The following is a 22559-nucleotide window of genomic DNA, read 5'->3' on the forward strand; positions in this document are numbered from 1 at the left end:
TGGTTGTTGCCAGCAAGTAAAAAATGTAAAGGTGTGAATTTAGTGTAAGGCCCTCTTGCGAATACAATAAAAGAAGGGAGAGTTAAAAGAAGAAGGAAACACCCATCATAGGATTTGAAATACCTAAGATGAAGAACAAACAAATCAAAATCTTTAATATTTTATATATCATGTGTGTTCTATAGGAACTTTTTCTTTGTCTATTTGTTACGTTGTTTTTTTATATCACTATTTTTATTACTGTAAAGAGGAAACATGTTCAAAAGTTGAGTATTTGAATTGGTCCAAATTCTACTCTCATGATCTCAAGGCACTTTGACATTGCCACCATTCCCACCCAACCCTGCCTAATTTCTCCAAAGCAGTTCAAATTTGACCCATCTTTACTGTTACTTCTGCCTATCTCAAAACTATGAGAAAACAAGAGCCCACTATGAGCCAACTGGTGCTTTGTCTAGCTGTCCATCAGGGAAGCATGTAAACAGCCACAAAATCAGCATTCACTCAATGCTTGTAAGCTGCCACAAATATCCATTTGCTTCTACTTGCAAAAAGAAAAAAAAAGCAAATTGCTAGCCTCCCAGTTCATATTTTCAGTATGTATTGCATGCATTGGCCTATCCATTTAACAGGAAGAGTGAGCGGTCACTAAAAAGGAGAGGCGCAGAGGCACCATGCCATCTTTTCTTCACTACATTTAACAGCCCAACATAACATGTAACAATTCTGCAACTGCGCATTTTTTAAAATAAGTGTCACCATAATTGCATATGTCTGTGGCAGCCAGAGAGGGGGAAAGATATTCTTTTAAAAAATGCTGTAGCTCCTGGTGGGAAGAAGTGAATTGGAGTCCAGGAGCCAGGAAGTGGTATTGGGTAAGGATTCCCACTTGGAGGAAAACAGACTGCCCATCACCTGGAGCAGCACAAAGAGAAAAACAGCTTTGTTTCAGTTGCAGCTGATCCAGGAAAAACCAGCTGGGTTGTCAAAGGCAGCCACAAAGACATTGTGTAAGCATCCAGCAGCAAAGGGCTGCCATGCCCTCCCGAGGAGATGCCCTCAGGGTGCCCCTTAACCAAGCCTCTCTTCATTGAGGGGCTTCTGCCATCACACAGAACTTGGAACCAAGCAGCCTCACACCATCGAGACCAGAAAACAGAACTACTTGGAGGCTATTCATTCAAACCCAGGAATGAATAGAGTCTGAACCTATGACACTGTTAAGTACTTAGAGACTGTAAGATCTGACATGGGAACTACATTAACCGTCATAAGCTCTTTCCATATTTTCATCCTCTAAGGGAAATGAATATGTTTCCCATAGTTAAGATGCTTCTTAGGATAAACAGTTTCAGCTAATCTGAGGAGAAATAGGGACAATGGATGCCAAGCATCACAAAACAACAGCATTGAAATGCAGCTCACTGACCAGCCATCAGTGCTCTCTCCATTGCTTAATATCCAATTACAGGTAGTGGAGAATCAAGCTGCACAGGCTCACTGCCAAATTACCGCGCCTTCCCCAATGCCTTGGAGCTTAATGTGCCTACTTTTCCCTTGAACACAGAGCAGAGCATTGGGATTAAATGAGGATCACTGGCCCATCTGTTGCTTCCTGCTATGTCTTTCATCCTAAACTGTAGGAAAATTATTTTTTTTCTGATGCATTCACAAAAAGGGCCTTTTGTTCATTGCTTTCTGCACTGGGACTGAGCTCAGAAATATCTAGAGCAAGTGTAGAGACCTTGGTGTCCTCCACTTGCTTTAGACATCAGTTTCCATCTGCTCCAGGCAAGAGGGCAAGTGATTGTGGGAACTGCAGTCCAGTCAGTCAGTCAGTCAGTCAATTAAAAAAAATCTATAGACACCAAATTATCTGTCTCTCTGGCAATGTAAAACAAACTTTATATTGTAAAAGGTTTGTTTTGGTTATTCATAGGTTGGGCTCAGGGTGATCAAAATGTTCCAATCTAAAGCCATGTAAGCTTTATGTTTAGTTCTGTATTACCAATATTTTTTTTAAGATTCTGAAAGTAGAATTTCAATGTCAATGTGATAAAAAAAAGAAGGGTTGAACAGGTTTTACCCCATTTTGCCTAGAGTCCTTGGCTTTATGCTAACTCATCCTAATTTTGTGTATTAGGGTGGACTTCGATTGGAAGAGAGTAGCAACTCTCTTCCAGTCTAAGGCTGATGATGAATATACTTGTTCATAGTTATGCTATGGTCCCATACAAGTTTTAAAGCATTTCTCCCAAGAGCAACCCTGTCTCCTAATGGGATGGGGGCAGTATTGACTAGTAAGAGCAATTTTAAAATACACTTTTTAAAATACAAGTTATATTTTGGGTCCATATTTTGGGCTGGAAGATTAGTAAAGACCAAATGATCAGGTTTCAGTGTAAAAGTTGCCCAGATATAGTATAGATTAGATTTCCCCAAAGTGGTCAGTATTGACCCCCAAGGGTCAATGGGACTATTCATTGTTGTTGTTGTTTGTTGTTGTTGTTGTTATGGTTGGTTGCATAGTCAGCCAGATGTTTAGAATGGATTTGGCATTTTTGTCCACCTATCGAGTCCTTCCCAAGGACCTGGGATAGGCAGATGTTGTTGTTTGATGCTGTTAAAGGCACTGTCGCAGGATGTAAGCTGTTCCAAGTAAAGCTGCCTTTTGCAATTGACTGATGGTGATCTTGTCAATGCAAAATAATAAATAAATAAAATTATTATTATTATTATTATTATTATTATTATTATTATTCATGGCACTCTTAAAGTAGTATTTATTACTTTTCATATAGTAAATGTTTGGGGGGTCAATGAACTATGTGAAATTTCATGAGGTAGTCAATGAGCTGAAGAGTATGGAACCCATGGTATAATTCCCCAAGCATTTTCATTTTATAATTTTACAACTGGGACTGCACAGCTATTGGAGACATTCTGCAGAAATGCCCATTCTGAATGAGGTGTTAATTCATCATATCCTTTTTTGAATAGCTATCTTGAGTACTTGCTAGAATAAAAAAGTGGATTAGAAAGGAATGCTAAACAAATATGATAGATATAGACTAGATAGATAGATAGACAGACAGACAGACAGACAGACAGACAGACAGACACCAATTCCTTATTCAATATAACATTTGTGTAGAATGGGTACAGGGCCAACCAACTATGAACCACAAAAGAAATTTAGGAGTGCAGCCAACTTTAAGACTATTCTGGAAAAGGGATGCCCTTTAAACAGAAGATATCTGGCAATCCAAAATCTTCTTTTTCCTTCAGTAATTTTTTTTAATAAACTGAACTCTCTAAAACCGAGTCAGACTTATGAAATAGGCCTGCCTGTAATAACCAAGGTTAATGCATTGCCCTCCACTTAGCTTTGCACTGAGTGCTAATGTTCAGATCATTCCCATCATACTACTTCATTTTGAGGCAGGCAATGTTATAGAAAACTCAAAAAAAGAGCAAGAAAGTTATGAGAAAAAGACAGTGGTTCTCAAAGTGGAGATAATTACCCCAAGGGGTAATTTGGGCATATCCTAGGGCAGTGTTTCTCAACCTTGGCTACTTTAAGAAGTATGGACTTCAACTCCCAGAATTCCCCATGCTGGCTGGGGAATTCTGGGAGTTGAAATCCATACTTCTTAAAGTGGCCAAGGTTGAGAAACACTGTCCTAGGGGTAATGGAGCAATTTGTAATTGCTTGTTTGTGAGTCAAGGATCCAGTTTGGGACTGTTGCTGCCAAAACACTTGTGTAAAACAAGAGTCTGTTTTTCTGAGGGTGGGGTGGGGGTAATGGCGTTATTCAAGACCAGGAAAAGGGACAATTGGGGCAAGAACAACTGAGGTAAGAGAAAAAGAAAGGAAATTAACAAAATGCTAATGCTTAATATTTAAAAGCCCAGTGACAACCAGTGGATGTATGTTTTTGAACTGACTGTTCTGAGCTCTGACAGATCCCACCCTCTGCTTAATTTCAAGCCGCAAAGGAAAATAATGAAATATATATTCAGGAGAAAGTGTATTTCCTCTTGAAAGAAAGACTCTCAGTAACCCAGCTGTGTAGATTAACTGCTGAGAGTCTCCCTTCTTTACCATTGGGCACATGCTGATAAACCAAGGGAGGATGTGGGGCTCACAGCTCCTAAGTAAATGCACATTCCAGGTCCTTTCCAATCAGTACCAAGCCCTCACTGTAGATAACAAAATGAAAATGCTTTGGGAATGGGTTCTCAACAATTATATTATCCTTAGCATCCTGAGCTGTATCTCATTATATTTTGTCCCATCAAGAGAGGACATTCCAGTGAAGTTTAGATCTTGGTTGGTCAGAAATTGAACAATCAAAAGGACTTTCTGCCCTTCCTCCACAGATTTTTCTCCTGTCTGTCTGCCCAACTACAACAAACGTATTTGTAAAAGGATTGAGAAACAGACAAGGGGGTTGTGTTTTTGCCCAACCAATTCCTTTTGACAGAAAGAAAAATAAATATGAGTGGTTTCTTTATACACCCATGTTTTGTACCATGCCCATATTTGTACATACCAATATATTTGTACAATACCCATTCTTGCAATGAAGCAATTATTCATTTTGCCAATGCGTTCTATTTGATATTCCATAAAGAAAGGTTGCTATCAAGCATACAAGGATGTTGCATTCAGTAAGATCCACTTGGTGTTCAGGAAGATGAATATAATTGTCTTTCCTGCAAATGGATGAACTCCTGCATCCACTTTTGATCTTAATCCCATTTTGCTCATGATTGATGCAGAGAACCAGATTAGCTCTAAGCAGTAATGACCACAGGAGAAATAGAAGAATACATACAGTGACTATACTTCCAGCAATAATTTCAAAATGTTATTTGGGCTGGGCCTTCAAAAATCACATCACTAAATACTAAAGAGATCTGCTTTAGATCCTTCCCAATCTGAAATGAAATTATTACCATTTTAATTTTAATTTGGGTATATTACTTTACCATGTAAATGTGCCCAACTAGCAAGAACAGAAACATATATCCCAAAATATAATATAGCAATCCATTGTAAACATTTTAATGTTTTAATAAGAAAACAGGTCATGAACAGACAATATCAACTGATAATGTTAAAATATATAAAGCCAGAAAGGACTCCTTTGGAGAAGGCAGATTATCTAGATGCTCTCCTGCTTGCAGGTGATGATTTCATGCAAATACATTAACTGCATTTTTGTGTCTCTGCTAAATAATTAGGGAGGCATCAAATTAGGCCCTGAAGAGTGAGAAATATAATTGCATCATAGGTTATTTGGAAGTCCTCTTTGTTTTCAATTGTCCAGAGCTAGATAATAGTAGGGCAGCTTGTATTGAAATCTGTTCCATTTAGACTGCATAGTATCGTCGGCCTTGTGCGGCAAAGGAAACAGCAGAATTTACCTGCCAATGATTTCCCAGTGACTTGGAACACGGTACCACATCTCTGACTTCTATTCAGTATCATGAGCATTACTCACTTGTTAGTGCCTGGCTTGAATTTAGCTCTTTGCAACACACATTCCCGGTGCTTGAGTTTGGACATCACCAGCCAAGGCTGAGAGATCTGGGCTGTGTACAAAGCCAGTGTATGATCGTGTTTTGAATATCAGTCTAGAACAGGAAAGACTCCAGTTCAATTCTGCATTCATTCACATGACTCATTTGGAGATTTTAGGACCATTAATCTCAGATTATGCAGCATTGAAGGATTGTTGTGAGAATGGGTGGGTGAGAAGTATGTTTACTGCCTTGAACTTTCTGGAAGAAAACCTGGGGATAGAAATGTAATTCAGTACAGTAAATGTAAACAACGTAGTATCCTATTTAAAACAACAATCGTGTGAACATTTACTCAGAATAACTGATGTTAACAGCCTTCCTAAATGCAAATTATTTTCTTAGCAAGCATTTGCTAGTTTGGGGTCTTCATCTTGTGTTGTGATGTTGCTGTTGTTTTTGTTCCTATCATTATTATTATTTAGGAGTGTTAGATTTGTATGATTTCTTTGACCACGCTGACTTTCTGAAAAATGGTTACAAATATGTAAAAAAGAAATCAACAGATTGAGTACTTTAATGGTTCCGTTGCTTCTCACTAGAATCCTTCTGCTTGACTAAACAAGCTGTTTTAAATTAAAGGCTACCCCTTATGTAGCGAATATATAAAGAAAGAGAAATGGTAGAGAATGAAATACATCATTTAAGGAACAATAACATAAGGCTTATTTGATTAATGTTGCTGAGGATTCAAACCATGGTTCTTTTTGCAATAAACAAACATATGGACTCATCCATTGTCTATTTCATAACAAATAACTGATGTGGCAGCTGATGGCATAAAGGAAACCAGGATATTGAACTGATTTGTAATCCACCTCTGAAAGGGCACTCCTGCCCAGGCTATACAGATATTTTTCTCCATGTCTCTTCATTCAGCTGATGACTGCCCATCTGTCCACACTGAATAGTGGCATCTTTTCCAGGTATGGTTGATCAGTCAGTATTGATTCCAGGTTCTCCTTGGTGGCTCCCCAGCTATGAAATTCCACATTTACAGAATGCAGCAGCTTGTGTTAGACGATATGCCTATGGTTGTAAAAAGGCTGTGCAGTGGCCACCAGCCTGTCCAGACGACAGAAAGTTGTACCAGGCCATGGCTTCTGGCAGCTCAAGGTTGGTCCAAGAAAAGTTAGTAACTAAAAAACAGATATAGACCTGCATCCAGGGGGTGGGGTGGGATGCGGAATGTACTTTGCAATGTGAAAATACATAAAGATACCTGTGTATTTTTATTTAAAGTGGTTCAAATTTGAAATGTTTTACACACACTTAGGAAGTATCCTTTGCTATGTGTAGACAGGCTTGGAACAGACTGAGCAGTTAATTACACTGTATTCTTATGGTATTGTTTGTATCTCATGTTTCATTTTACAGAGAAAGTAGGAGGGAAAATTCTCAGTGTTTTCCAATGTACAGTATTGATATAGCTTCTATGTTTTATTCATGTTTTCTTTCCTTTTTCCTTTTTCCTTTTTTTAGCCTCTTTCATAGACTTTTATAGCATAGCAGGTTACTAGATGATCTAATTGGCTACTAAACTATTTTTTCTTATAAGCATTCCTGATGATTCACTGAATACTTTTTAAGTATTTCATCCTTCTTCAGATACTATTTTGTTTTAATACTTTAAGATTTATAACTGGTCAAGTAGTATGGAATAAGTTATTTTGAATATACTTTTCCAGTTGAAAGGCAATTATTAGATTAATATTGCCTTACCCAAAAGAAAGGAATAAATTGTAATGCTAATCTGTGAATCTCCATGTTTCTAGAACTGTGTGACATTTGGCAGTACACTTATTTATCTACCATCAGTAAAAATCAATTCGCAAGACTACCTCAGGCCAGTTTGTATATATGGGTATTATAATCATATTATTATAATGTACATCATGTATAACATCCCTTTACATGCTAGGAGTGCCACAGAGAAGGATAACCCTATTTTCCTGAAAATATTTGTGAATTCATACTAAATTTTACAACATCCATTCCCAACCTGGTGCTTTCAGGGTGTACTGGACTAGAACTCTCATAATCCACAATGAAAGCATAACGACTTTACATCAAGATCTGGAATTACATTAAAGCCTGTTCTCTTGTTAAGAAGAAATGAAGGGAGCAAGGATCAACCTGACCTACCTTTTCCTGTTGCTAGGTAGGGTACATTTTCCTTATTTTGAAAATATGTTTGGCCTAATAATAGGTATCTGATTTCTTTTCTGCTGATATAATTTTATATATGTGTAAAGTTTAGCTTTGGGAACAGACAATAAAAACTGTCTGTCGTCTGGGGCTAGAGAACTGCTTTTCTTACATGCAAGTAAAAGGAAATGTGGAAGAGATGCTGCAGAAAACCCAAAGTTGTACATAAATTACTTATGGTTTGAAGAATTGGAATCGGCATTTATTCGTTCTTCGTGAAGAATGAATGAAATCAAGGGGGGAAAAGAACATTTCTGACGAGAAGAAAACCCCCTCTGGATCATAAACACAACGCATCTGATGTCAGGGATGGTTCTGATAATCAAATTGGACAGGAAGAACTCACGTGCCTTCCGCTCCTCTCCAGCAGCCGACCCAGCTGCTCACTGAATTTTACTTAGGTCCTGGGGTGACCAGCATCCTCCACCATGCCTGGGGACAGCAGGCCAGTTTCTAAAGCACATGAGTGTATGTGTGTGAGAGAGAGAGAGAGAGAGAAAGAGAGAGAGAGAGACATGCACACATTTGGGCTTTTAAGCCAAGGCCCCGCAAAAGAGCTCAGGAGGAAGAACTCTTCTGCTGCTGTTTCACCATGCCAGTTGAAGTGATTGCCTCATTTACTACGGGAGGAATGAAGGGCCAGCTCATCTGGAGCCTTCTTCCCCGGTCCATTTGCAATACGGCAGCTGAGCAGTGGGTGTTGTGTTTTGTTTCAAAGATTAGCATCCCCTTGTGTGTACCTGAGGGACAGCTGGTGCAGCGAAAGGATACAGAGCCAGCTGTTTGGGATGAAGAAGCCGTATCTTCCAGCCCCTCCTTTCTGCTGTTTGTCTCCCAGCTGCTGCTGCCTGAGGCGTCCGCCTCGTTTTACCTAAGGAGGCAGGTCAATAGCTACAACCGCTGAACATGCAGGAACATTTGATGAGATGGGGCGGCAGGACTCAGGAGTGGCCTCTCGGGACTTATAGGCCCTCTGGGGATGGCCCAAAGGACTGACTGCTAGGCCAGCTCTCTTGATGGCCACCAAGATCCCTGAATGGTATATCCACATTAATCTGACTTGCAGCTGGTATTTAAGCAAGGGATGGCAATATGGGTACCCCCTGCCTCCCACCTCTAGCACAAGAAAACAGTTTTGCTGGTTTAGAGCTGGGAGTTGAATGAGGACTAAACTGCGAACATGTTGGTGTTTGTCTGAGCTACAGCAGATCGTGAGAAAACTTTGGTCTGAAATGGGCACTTTGTGTTTTGCTTCTAGCAGCCTCGCTTCGGATAACTTGGCAAAATTCCTCCGCCTCTTTGGAAGAAAAACTATTTGAATCACTGCTAGATGCAAATGCCCTGTGCCCGACTTACAGAAATGGAAACGGCCCCCTTCTAGTGAATATCAATGTGAGGATGTCCAATGTGCTAAATGTGGTATGTATGATAATATTTAAATGCTTGTGGATTGTCATTAACAAAGCATTCTGCTCCAAAATAAAACAGGGTCAGGATGACTCTGAGTTTAAATTGTTTCTAGTTCCTATGGGGAATCAAAGAGTGTTTGTGTGTATGTGTGCGTGTTTGTGTGTGTGGCAGGGGGAGGAGCCATAACAGCTAAAACGTGGTGAGAGACCATCAGCTCATGGACTTCCTAAGCCTCATCCATGTAAGCTTTTATTGATCTGTGCTGAGAATCATAGCACAATCAATTTGGTGATGTCGATATTATAGTTTGCAAAGAACATAAATAACTCACTGATGGTGGGCTTTGCTGCCTTCAAGCTGGCCGGTAGGTATATAGTTTGGGCTTTGTACCCAGTTCCCTGCTGTTTCTCTGCTTCCTCAGTTGTGAAGTCATAGCAAACCCTTCATCCCACTCTATAAAAAGAAGTTGACAGCATTTCCCTCCCCAGCATTTATTTCATAGTGAGAGGTGACCTGTGAGAATTGGTGGTGAGGAATAGGTTTGGAAAAAGTGTAAATGAATATCTTGGGCACAGCTGAGCTGCAGAAGTGCAGCCAAGGTTCCTGATAGTCTAATAATGCCAGTAACATTGTAGAGTTCAAAGGAAAATGGCTTTTCTTGGTTAGGGCAAGTGCTGAGGGAAGGAGGAAGCTAGATAGGTGATGAATTCTGTGTCACAAAAACTGTCACTAAAAAGGGCATTCTGCTGGTAGAATAAAAAGCACATCTGAACAATACAGTACCTTGGCCAATATTAAAAAATAGTTTTTTTCTTTTTGGATCCTTAGTCTTTGAAAATTATTCTATTCTATTCTATTCTATTCTATTCTATTCTATTCTATTCTATTCTATTCTATTCTATTCTATTCTATTCTATTCTATTCTATTCTATTCTATTCTATTCTATTCTGGATTTTCCAAAAGAAAATGCAATGTGTGTATATAAACACTTGGAAGGAAAATGACTATGAATTATTTTTCCACTAGGACATCTTGAAATACACCATCACATCTGTTCTGGTCTTGAATCAGGTAATGCTTATTCTTTTCCATTAAGTAACTGGGAAGAGGGACAAGGAAGGTCTAAAGCAAAGTGTGCAGCGTGAAGTTCCCAAAGCTTTGTCTGAAGCCCACAGAATGTTGCTGTCAAATTGTTCATGTTTAATATGACAGAAAGGGAATATTACATCATGCATGAAAAATTCTATTCATTGCATTGAACGAGGATTCCACTCACTCCTCATTTAGCGACCAAGTTTTGTTCCAACAACCAGGTCAATAAGCAAAATGGTCACTAAGTGAACCTGTGACTGAAAGGAAGAGAGAGTCGCTGTGAAGATTGCTGGTTGTTGCTGTCTCATTCAGATAAAGTTCTCCTGTACAGCTATATCAGTGTTGCTCTCACTACGGTGTGCTTTGTTGTCAAGCACACAAATTTGGTCATAAGTGCATGCATTGGTCACAAAATGTATTTTTTATTACCATCGTATTTGCAGATGGTCACTAACCGAGGTAGTTGCTAAACAAGGAGTAGTTGTAAAGTGAGACATATTTTTGTCCTGATTCCACGCACTTCTTTATTCTGGCAACAGTCATTTTTTGTGTCCAGTCCCTGACATATCACTCGTAGCCCACAGGCAGCCCTAAGCTTGAAAAGGTTATGCAAGTGTACTTTGAACGAAAGGCAAGAACATTCTTATCCTACTCCTCTCTTCTTGCATCCTGGTAAATTTGTGCAAATCACTAACTTCAGTGGGATATACATGTAAAATATAAATAAAAGAATAAATAAAGATGCACAAGCCATTTGGGATAAATTTTATTTGTACCTAATAATAAGTACCTAGGGCACATTTTCCTGCAGTATAGTATTTATTTATTTATTTATTTATTAAATTTCTCCCCCGCCCATCTCCCCCCAGTGGGGGACTTTGGGCAGTTCACACAAAACATTAAAACCATAAATACATATAAATACATAAAACATAATTTTTTTAAAAAATTAGCCCCAAATTACACCACATTATTTGGAAAAATGCATAATTTGAAAAAAAACTGCATTCTGATTTGTGCATTAGCCTGGAAAGTGTGAATTAAATGCTTTTTAAAAAATTTTAATGCATTTTTTTCCAGCATCCATTTCTATGTGAATTCCCTCCTGTCCAACCATTGCATAGTCAACCTTAAATTCTCATCCTTGAACAGCTTGCTTATTAAAAATACAGATGACTTTCCTTCTCCTTCAGGGTATATTGCAAACATACTGGCTCAAGCATTTTCCCCTGGGGTATTCTGGGAGCTGTAATTTGGACAGAGAAAATGGGCAGAAAACACATTACAGAAAAATCTTAGTTCCACAAATCACTAGCCATGGGAAATGTGAGAAGTAGCTATAACAACTGAGCTTGCCTAAAATTCTTAGGGAATATCTATCATGCATTTAGACTTCTCCCCAGCTTTTCCTCCTCCTCCTCCTAACACTACCTTTACCCTCACACCCATGAAAAGATTTTCCATGACTGTTTATCCAGCTGTCAGCTTTCCCAGGTAAATCAGAAAGGAATCATGACCGGATAAGCTACTTCTACTCTATTGATAGGCTACATTAACAGCATCTTGCAAATCTGAAAGTACAAATCTCCCACCATCCCTATTTGCCACCTGATCAGTTCGGGTGGGTCCTTTCTAAGATTCTTTCTCTGCCTGTTACTCAGATGTGGGCTCCTCCCCCTTTTATCTGATAGTTCCCTAGGCAGCGTCTCTTCCCCCCATCTTCCAAGGTCATTCTCACATTCCATTACACCAGCACGCATTGCTAAGTGAAATATGAACATATTTCACTGTCCATACAAATTAATCCTTCACCATAATCCTAATCATAGGCCTAACCTCAGCATAATGCCTATAAAGACATTTTCCCTAAGTGTTGCCCCAACACTCAGCCCTTACTGTAACATGAATGTAAGGCTTCTTCTCTCCTTATATACATTCTCATACTTACTTTCACCTGGTTTATGGCCTCCTCTGAACTGGAGGGGTCAGAGGCTGAGGGTCCTGATCCAGCTGGTTGTCGGCCTCAGGTGCCTGTGGCAAGAGCAGGTGTGGGAGGAATCAAGTGATGGGAGGCCCAGTCCTGGCAGAGTACGCCATCCAAGGGGTGCATCTGCTTGGCTCCTCAAGAAGCAAAGGTGCGAATGCTGGTAAATAAGTCACACCTGAATTTGGGCTATTTAAGAGCAGGCGTCAGTGGCTGGCCTTCTTGTTGAGAACAGCCATACCAACCTTAGATCTGCATTCCTCTATCCTTGCTTCCTGCTTTGCCTTTTAAGTCTTGACTCTTTGATGCAGGTTAACTGACTAACCTCTTTGGTGATTGAACTTCTGGACAGCTGTGAGACTATGTTTGCATCTCTGAACCTGTGCTCTGTTTTGACTCTGGACTGAACTTTCTAACTGCCTGATGCTCCTGGGTATTTGGGGGGCTTATGCATGCCATCTCTGCCTACCTTTGTGTGTGACTGCTTACTACTCTCCAGTAAACCATTTGAAAATCAAGCCACCATGGGCATCCTCAGTCTGAAACAGGTCACACCCTAATTTTTAGCTCAAACTTTGAAGAATCCTAACCCTAACCTCACTCTATTATCCAAAACAATTTTTTCTGTGGCCACTGACCAGCACACATTACAAACAGAAAATGAAACAGAAAACCCTACCCCTGTTCTAACTCTCACCCTAGGTTTTAGGACAGAATCCAAGGAAACCTAACCAAATTCCTAACTTTATCCTAAAAAGATTTTCCATGAAGGTTGATCCAGCACACATTGCAAACTGAAATACAAACATGAGATACAAACACTTTCTATGAAAAGTCAACCCCCGATTTAATCCTCCCCCTAATTTTATCTCAGACTCAGGGAAAACTAGCCCTAACCCTAATCCTAATGGTCATAAAAATATTTTCAGCCACCTCTGATTCAGCACTGAATTCTAACTGTAACAAGGTGATACGGCTACCATGCTCCATAAAAATTATTCTCTGTTCTAATCTTTAATTTTTTTCCTCATTTTAAAGAAATCCTAACTATAATCCTAAACTCACCCTAATGCCCATAACAACATTTTACCTAATCATTGACCCAGTGCTAAATCCTAATCATCAAAGACCATAAAGCCACCACTTTCCATAAAAATAATTCTCTAATTTTTACCCTTTTTTTTTTTTTTGCTTATTTTAAAGAAAATTCTAACTGTAATCCTAACCTCACCTAATGCCAATAAAAAGATCTTCCTTTCCTGTTGCCCCAGCATTCGGTATTAACTGGGAGTTCCTCAGCCATTAACATGAAATTTATAGAATTCTGTAAGTTGAAAGCCTCAGTCTGCAGGGTGGCCAAGCTGGAAAAGGGTAGCTTAGATTTAGCATTATCAGCGTTGGGAATGGGAAAAGTGAGAATGAAGACTAACATTTTCTCTTGATGAATTTTTCAGTCATGGTATAATGAAAGACTGGTCTGGGATGAGGTGGAATTTCCCTTCAGCACCATCACTGTGCCTTGGAGTTCAGTCTGGACACCATCCTATATAATTGAAGAAGCGTAAGTAGCACTAAAAACTAAAAATGCCCATGTCCATAAAAAGACATATTGGAAGAATATACTATAGGATGATTTAGACATGAGACACATCTATTTCAACACCCTGCCTGTAAAAGAGCCAGTTGGTAGCACTGTAGCTGTTACCTATACCCCGCATTTGATCACAAGAACCATGTGCCTAATCCTTTAGCAAGGTTGACATCATCCAAAAACAGAAACCAATCTCACCTTTGTATTTGAATAGGATATTATACTACCTCTCTTTCTCTCCTAACTTTTAATGCCTATTTGCAAGAGTCACTGAGAGACAAAATAAGAAACTAAAAAAGTTTACCTAACTATAAATGCCTTTTTTGCATTTTTTTTTCCTTTTTACATGCTGGGTATCTACATATTATAAAACTGGATAAAGAGTTGCTCCAAGTACTCGAAAGTGGATCCCGGCTACTAAGGTATATAGTGGTTGCATCTCCTGATTCCTGTAGTCACTAGATAACAAACAATGTGACTCTTGTCTCCCATAATTTAAGAAAAACATCTAATTGTCCACAATCTAATAATGTAATTTTTTTAGGGCCTCAACCCAGTTTCTTTTGAATTGGATTTGTATAGTTTGCTTATGTATTATTTCCGTTAGCTGCCCAGAGCTCCTTCAGTAGATGGGCAGCTATCCAAATTTGTTAAACAAATAAATAATTCTGGAGGTCCTCTTGGCTCCAGATGAAAGAGCACGTGGAGGTGGTAACCAGGAGGGCTTCTGCCCAACTCCATCTTGCACACCAGTTGCAACCATTCCTAATAGTTACTCATGTGTTGGTCATATCAGGACTGGGCTGCTGCAATGTACTGCATGGAAGTCCAGAAGCCAGAACCCAAGGACTGATGGGGTCATCATCCATATTACACCACTATTTCAGGAGCTGCACTGGCTGCCAGGCAGCTGCTGGATGCAATTCAAGGAGCTGGTCATTTTAAGGCCCTGTAGGGGTCAGAATATGGGTATCTGCAAGACTGCCTTCTGTCAATGGACTTTGCCCACCTGCTGAAACCCAGTATGGAAAGCTGACTGCAGGATCATTACAGACCCCAGACACAAGCTCTTTCTCTAGAGCCCCCTCCTCTGGAACACCATACTGTATCCCCAAAGCTAAGGTTGTCCCTATCCTTGTTCACATTCTGGAAATGAATTAAGATATAGCTTTTCCAGAGAGCTTTGGGAGATAGGTGAACATTGAGTGATGGTCGATGGAAACAGCTGCAGTTGATTGTTGATTATGAATGGACATAACAATATGGAGGTGATGATTTATTGTTTGGTTTGATAATATGACACTAACTGTAACTTAATCACATAACTAGAAGGAGGTATGGAAACTGCTCAGAATAATTTTCAGTTGGAATAGCATATAAGCCTTAATAAATTAATGAACAGGAACTCAGTATTAGAATCAGCCAGAATAAGTTCATCTGAACTAGGGACTGATTCCAAAAAGCTAAGCTGGACCTGGTTAGTACCAATATGGGAGACCATCAGGAAATCCTAGGTGTAAGCCAAACTGGAATGCTGAAAAAACATGGAATGAACCAATGGCAACCTACAGGTAGTCCTTGGGTTAAGATGGCAATTGGGACCAGGAACTCTATCACTAAGCAACACGGCTGTAAAGCACGACATCACATGACTGTGTCGCTTAGAAATGGCAATTCTGGCAGTCCTGGTTGCTGTTGTTAAACAAGGACCACATGGGTCGTTAAGCAAGGACCTCAAGTGATTGCAACTTCTGACTTCCTGCCAGCTTCCCCATTGACTTTGCTTGCAGGAAGCTGGCAGGGAACATCGGAAATTGCGATCATGTGACTGTGAGGACCCTGTGATAGCCAGAACTCTGAGGACCCATCGTAAGTCCCTCTCGTTCAGTACCATCATAACTTTGAATGGTCACTGAATGAATGGTAGTAACCTGAGGACTACCACTACTTCTGTGTTGCTGCCCAGAAAATTATAGTACCTGAATGTGTCCATGAAGTCACCAAGTATCCCAGGTAACTGAAAGAAGGGTGTACCTGTACTGGAATAGGCTCTAAGCTAATTTGGTCACCGCCTGCTTTGTGCATGCTGTATATTTCTCTGCCAGAGAATGATTACAAAGAATTACAAATTATTTAAGTCTTGCATTGTCTGTTGTGAAAAGGGGGGAAATAGCTGTGGTAGGAGGGATTGATACAAAGTGCCCTTCTGATCCAGAGGAAGTGCGCTGGGCTGTTCAAAATCTTCTCAATGCTTTTCAGTCCTGAAAGAGACATATAGGAAGCACCAGCTTTTGTTGCAAATGACAGCTGAGTGGTAATTTTTCAGCAAGAATGTTGAATTGGTTCCTAATGGATCTTTCATTTTTCTATTCAAGAAACATTCCAGGTTGTGCCCCTACAGCTGCTTTTTTCCTTTATGAGCCATATATGGAGTATAGGCCTTACATTTCAGTTCCATGCAATGGTGACTAGCAGCAGATACAAGTGCAGGCTGCTTGACCCCCAACTAAATCTAACATTCAGTTGCAATAAGGTATAATAAAAATGACCATGTTGGTTACTCTTAGTGTTGCAAAATATACTCTAAAGTCCTTTCTTCCCTACACTATGATAACTCAGTGAACCCTACTTGAAAATCACTGAGAATGTTCTGGAGTGAAAAAGATAAGTGACTAACCCCCCAAGTATGCATCAATGTGGTACTTTAAACCACACCTAGCCTTTTGCTTTATATATGGTTGGATGTGACTATATATACACACACACACACCTACACCCACACACATATGGATGTGAAGAGATGGATTTGTTTATTTATTAGAATTAGACTCTGCCTTTCCTCCAGCTCCATGTGGTGTACTTACTACTCCCCTGTGAGGTAGGTTGGATTGTGAAATTTATATAACCTAAAGACACCTTATGAGTTTCCTTGATTGAGTGAGGACTTAAACCTTGGCCTCTTCCTGGGCCTAATCTAGCACTGTATCTACTACACCACACTGATTGTCACTGAGTGTTAAGGCTTCATATTGAAGAATGAAGCTCAGGATTCACTTTCCCCGCATTATTTGCAACATCTGCTTGGATTTAAGGATGAAGCAGTAGGATCCTACAGTGATTGTTCATTGATCTTGTGGTTCCTTATAAATTAATGCTGAAGAAGCATTAAATTGTCACATGGAGCCCACAACACTTGGTTAGCACACATGCCTGACCTAAGTGCAAGCAATTAATTTGAGCTTCTTACCCAAAATGAAAAGGGCAAATGATCTTCATGTCCTATCACCTACCAACCCAGCCTTCCCGCAGCAAGCAATGGAAGTTTGAGAGTTTTAATAAGAAAATAAGTGCACTTTTTTTTCCCCATTTGAAACGTCCATGAAGTCTCAACATTTTAGAAGACAACAACATTGTGAAAAACAACCTACCTTTTGCTCATGTCACCTTTCTTTAATTAAAGGTTTGATGTAACATGGAGGGTGGAATCACCTAATGTAGTACTTCACAGTGATGGGAAAACAGAATTTCAACTTGCTCTTCGCATTGACAGCAACTGCAACTTTGACCTCTTCTATTATCCACTAGATAGCAGCCAGTGCTTTTTGAGTTTCTTCTCACTGGCCAACAAAGGTAGGCAAAAGTCTGTACACATGAACAGCACCAGGAAATTGCTCCTCGTGCACTGAACAGAACTCCATTCAAACCTCAAGTTGAACCATCTATGGTCCCTTCTTAAATACATTTTGGACATACCTTGGGATACGAACACCTCTACTAATGAACTTTTCGGGTTACGACCAGCTCCGGCCGCAAAAATTTACCTCGATGTGCGAACTCCGCCTCGGGGTATGGTCATTTTTCCGCCCCTGACACGTGGTCTGTGGCCGTTCTCCTGCCGCACTGCGCCTGGCCTTTTTCCCGCCGCGCCGGGCCGTTCTCCTGCCCCTGATGCATGTTCCGCGGATGCCAGAATGGATTAACAGTAATTACATTGAACCTTATGGGAAAATTTGCTTCGGGGTGCGACCAAATTTGGAGGGCGGAACAGATTAACCGGATTTACATTGAACCCTATGGGGAAATTTGCATCGGGTTACAACCAACTCGGGATACGCCCAGAGTCACGGAACGCATTAAGTTCGTATCTCGAGGTACCACTTTAGCAAGGTGCTTTGCAGACTGTGTGCTTTATTTCTGCTGCCATTGCACACAGTTCTAATGAAAATTCTTAGGGATTATGGTTGTTGATTTGGGTGAATGTGATATGACTGATTATGAAGGCACAATGTACCCCAATGGATAATGTTGGCAGGATTATTCATGACATGACCTGATTAATATTGCCATTTGCCACTCAATATAAAAACATTGCTCAGTCAATTTGCATGGCTTCCACATTAAAATGTATATCGTGCCCAAGTCATATTTATTTATACAAAAATGTGTATACTGCTGAGTGTATACGTGAGTGTACACTGTATGATAACCAACTGACATTGTCCACTTAGGCACACTGTCAATATCATTATGTGGAGTTGCTGTACAAAATGTCCAGTTCACATTATCAGTTTATACACAATCTCCACTGATAGGATATTAAACACAATGTTTATATTCAGGCAAGAAGACATCTGGAAAGAGTTGAATCTTTCTATCCATAGCCTTTGCAACCTGCTCGGGGCACCTATGTTTTTGTCCTTAATCTGAAAGCAGCAAATCAGACCAAAAAAAAAAAAAAAAGGCATTAGAGAGGACTTTTAGGGAAGAGGTTCCTACAGAAATTGGCTGCTAAGCTGTAGTAATTCCAAGTCTAAGTACTCTAGTAGCAGCAACTTTGCTACTATTGGGGGATGAACACTTATTCTAACCTCTGTTATTACTTGGCCCTTTTCTCAGCCTATGGCATTTCTTTTCCCAGATGGCTTCTAATATGGTTGAGCCATACATTTAATTTGACTTAATACTCTCAAAGAGACTATGCCAGATTTTTACTTGGAGAGTTCTCATGTGAAATTACCAAAATTATTAAGATAAAGAAAAGTACCATATGAGGAGTTAGCCTCAAGTATTACTGTCACATAACTCCATTTCAGTTTTAATTTAGATCATTATGTCATGGGAGATCTCAGTGTCTCTAACCTTCAATAGCCTAGCTTCAGGTGTTTCTTCCACTGGAAAGCAATTAGCTTAATTGTTGGTAGCCAGAAATTTATTTTTTTATTTTAAACTCTTAGAATATGATTGTGATTTTTTGGTATTATTTTAAATTTTTATTTCAAGTCAGTGATATGGAATTCAAGGTCTCAATCAGAAATGAAATTCTGAATTTAAAGCGTGAATATCTCGTCGCAAGTGCGAACATTACAAGCCAAAGGAATATGCCACAGCCTTATTTTGTGGTCATGGTAAGAATATCACTTGCATTATAATTTTTAAAAAGTACCTTAGTGGCACCTCAGTCAGGGCTATTCTTCTAGCTGATTGGAGTGATGATGCTCTAACCTATGCCTTTGAAATGGATATTAACAAAGGGAATATTTCTTGGGGCTATCCCTCCCTCCCTCCCTCTGCCCTCCACAAAATCAAGAGCACTATAGTTGGGTGAGTTCATTTCATACAAAACGATAATCAATTTGGAGAAACCACAGTGGCTGGGTTCACACACTGTGTTTAACCAAAGCAAACAAACCACATTATGCCTTAGCACTGTACAGTACTTTATCAATGCCCAGCAAGTGAACTTTCGGTGGAACCTGCGCAGCCTGAATTATTCTTTCCTTTTACCATGAAGTCTGGCTTCTTTTTCAGATAAATCTAAAAAACACAGGAATACGAGCCATCCTTTCCTTGGTAGTGCCAAGCATTGCAGTTGTGGTAGCGGATCTCTGTGGCTTCTTTATCCCTCTCCAAGACAGATTGTCATACATGGTCACTTTGCTTCTGGCATATCTAGTCTTCTACTCCTCTTTCATTGATTCCCTACCAGGATCATCTTCCTGCAATCCTCTGCTCAGTAAGTTGTATAAGCCAAAAAATGACAAGCTGCAAGTCAAAACCATCCACCTCAGTATGTCAAATGAAGAGTTTTGTCCACCTTATCTAATAGATTAAAATGACATCCAGAGAATATATTCATCTAAAGATAAGACTATCATTAGTGATAACAACTCACACTGCTCACTCTCACACTGAACTGTAGTATAGATCTCAAGGAAGCCTTACCCTAACCCTATATTCATCCTAATCCAAATTTATATATTGCTACTAACCCTAATTTCAGCGCACAGTTTTCCAACAGTAACATAAAGCAAAGACTGAGAGGTCCCATCAATAATGCATTTAACTTCTTCCTTCTTCCAATAACGTCTTAGGTTATTACTACACTGGCCTTCTGATATTACTATTCCTCAGCACTATTGAAACTATCTTGGTGCTGAAGCTGGTAACTGATAATGCAAACCTTGGTCTGAATTATGGATTTAAAACAAAAAAGAAGGCAACTTCTACAGTATCAAATGACCAAAGTTATCAATCAGAAGATGCAAAGGATCCTAAGACAAAAGGCAAGTAAATAGGATATGTAGAAATAAAACTAACATTTCAGAAATAAGGTGATAAGGAAGCTTTCCTTCAGTCTAATGACACAAATCTTGGGGGTTGTGAAAACCGATAGGAAATTGGTCTACCATCTAAAGACTTTTTAAAACCTGAAAGTTACCAGTTTTTTTATGCTGAAAGTAGTGCTGCTATTTTAATTATTTAAGCTAAGAAACAGTTGTTTTAATGCTTTGTGCTTTAAAATTAAGCCACAAGGCTGTGGCTGGAATAACAGAGCAGCAACAGGGTTAGATGGTCCATTCCTTTTCTCCAGATTTGGCTATGAAGATACAAGGCAGTGTGTCAGTAAAAGTAAGAGATGGTGACTATAGCAGCTTGTACCCAGCCAATATACTCCTTGTTCTGATTTTAAAGCCTTCAGCTTCAAATTAGTAGGAGAGTCCCCCTAACATGAAACTACAGAGAAAAAAACATCTCACCAAGTGGATAACTCCTACACTGAGAATTTTGCAAAGGAAACTCATTTCCTGAATTTTGATCTTTGTTGCTGAAGTCAGGCCCAAATGTCTAAGCTTTTGGATCTAAATATTAGAATTGACATATAATTAAATATATATGAAATGTATTTTAATTCTGCTCATCAAGTAGCAGTTGTATATTCCCTCAAGATTATTCAGCAATACTTCACAAAACTTTTGGCTGGATCTCAAATTCTGCTTCTTTGGTTTTGAATTGGCAAGCTGCAAATTCACCTGGTATCTTTTTCTCTTTTGGCCAACAGACTGTGGAACAGATGAAGAATCATCACAATTCAAACATATTTCTGGCACTTTGGACAGGCTCTTCTGCCTCATCTTTTTAGGCCTGGTTATTGTGTTTCATTTCCTATTTGTAGGGCTCTGGTATCTATGGAAATGTGCACCTGAGAAACCTCCTGGAGAAAATCATCTAGATGGAATCAAGTGGACCCAAGGAGAATAACATGCCATCCATGCTTAATATCCAGCTGAATTATTATATATGTGCATAATTTGCTTTGTTTTAAATAAAAGCAGCTCTTACTTTGCAATGGCTCAAATCCAGTATACTTTACAAATTACTGCTTATTATGTAAACTAATTTAATGGACATTTGGTATCCCAGCAATCCCAGTCATATGCCCAAAACACTTTTGCTGCATCAGGTCATTCTCAGTCTGCTTTTAGAATTAAAGTTAGATTGCTTTATGAACTAGTTACAGTATGTTTTGCTATTTTGATGTGATGTAGCCATTCTTCTCTACCAGTGTGGATCTGTCATCATGGTCATGGGTGTTAGAGAGCAAATGCTTCTTCATGAGGATTTCTTACATTTTTATTTTGCCAATATGCTAAATTAATTTCTCTTTCCCCTGTTCCAAACTATGTGGATATTAGTAGGTAGTTTCTTATTATTTTTCATTTCATAGCATTAATTTTGCATTGTGTATTGATTAGATGTTTATTTGTAGCTTTAATGTGTAAATTTTCTAAGAAATTTTCTAAAGGAACATATGTAAATGTTGCACATAAATAAATGCTTCCAGCCACTATTCCATTTTTAAAATTATTATTATTATTAAACAGCCCAGAGTCACTGGGAGTCAGGCAGCATATAATTTTTATGATGATGATGATAGTTGGCTGTACAGTCAGCCAGATGTTTAGACTGGATTTGGCATTTTTATCCACCTATCAAGTCCTTCCCAAGGACCTGGGATAAGCAGATATTGTTGTTTGATGGTGTTAAAGGATATAAGGTGTTCCAAGTAAAGCTGCCTTTTGCAATTGACTGATGGTGATTCTGTCAATGCCGATGGTCTTCAAGTGGTGCTCCAGATGTTTTGAGATTGCACCTAAGGCACCTATTACTATTGGTACTAACTTTGCTTTCTTTTGTCATAGTCATTCTACTTTTATTTGCAGGTCTTTATATTTTCTGATTTTCTCCCGTTCTTTCTCTTCTATTCTGCTGTCTCCAGGTATTGCAATGTCCACTATCATTTTATTATTAGACACTAATGGGGAGTGCTTCTGTGGCTTCTGCCAGTAGATTTATTTAACTTCTAGGTGATGTTAGAAGCTATAAAAAAATTGTCAAAAAAAAAA

At 39.2% G+C, this 22559-nt stretch overlaps 1 protein-coding gene across 1 annotated transcript; it reads left to right on the forward strand.

Annotated features, from left to right (window-relative positions):
• The first annotated feature begins 6614 nt into the window (after positions 1 to 6614).
• Positions 6615 to 21414, forward strand: ZACN (zinc activated ion channel). The gene is made up of 9 exons (XM_025171471.1): positions 6615 to 6705; positions 9056 to 9216; positions 10235 to 10279; positions 13739 to 13845; positions 17336 to 17505; positions 19156 to 19280; positions 19684 to 19888; positions 20247 to 20438; positions 21329 to 21414. Exons 1-9 carry the CDS (start codon positions 6615 to 6617, stop codon positions 21412 to 21414), a joined length of 1182 nt encoding a protein of 393 aa, XP_025027239.1.
• The last annotated feature ends 1145 nt before the right edge of the window (positions 21415 to 22559 follow it).

This window comes from Python bivittatus, unplaced genomic scaffold, assembly GCF_059951505.1.
Source record: "Python bivittatus isolate LINGU-HERP-01145 unplaced genomic scaffold, Pbiv_v1 ctg000080_np1212, whole genome shotgun sequence".
NCBI lineage: Eukaryota > Metazoa > Chordata > Lepidosauria > Squamata > Pythonidae > Python > Python bivittatus.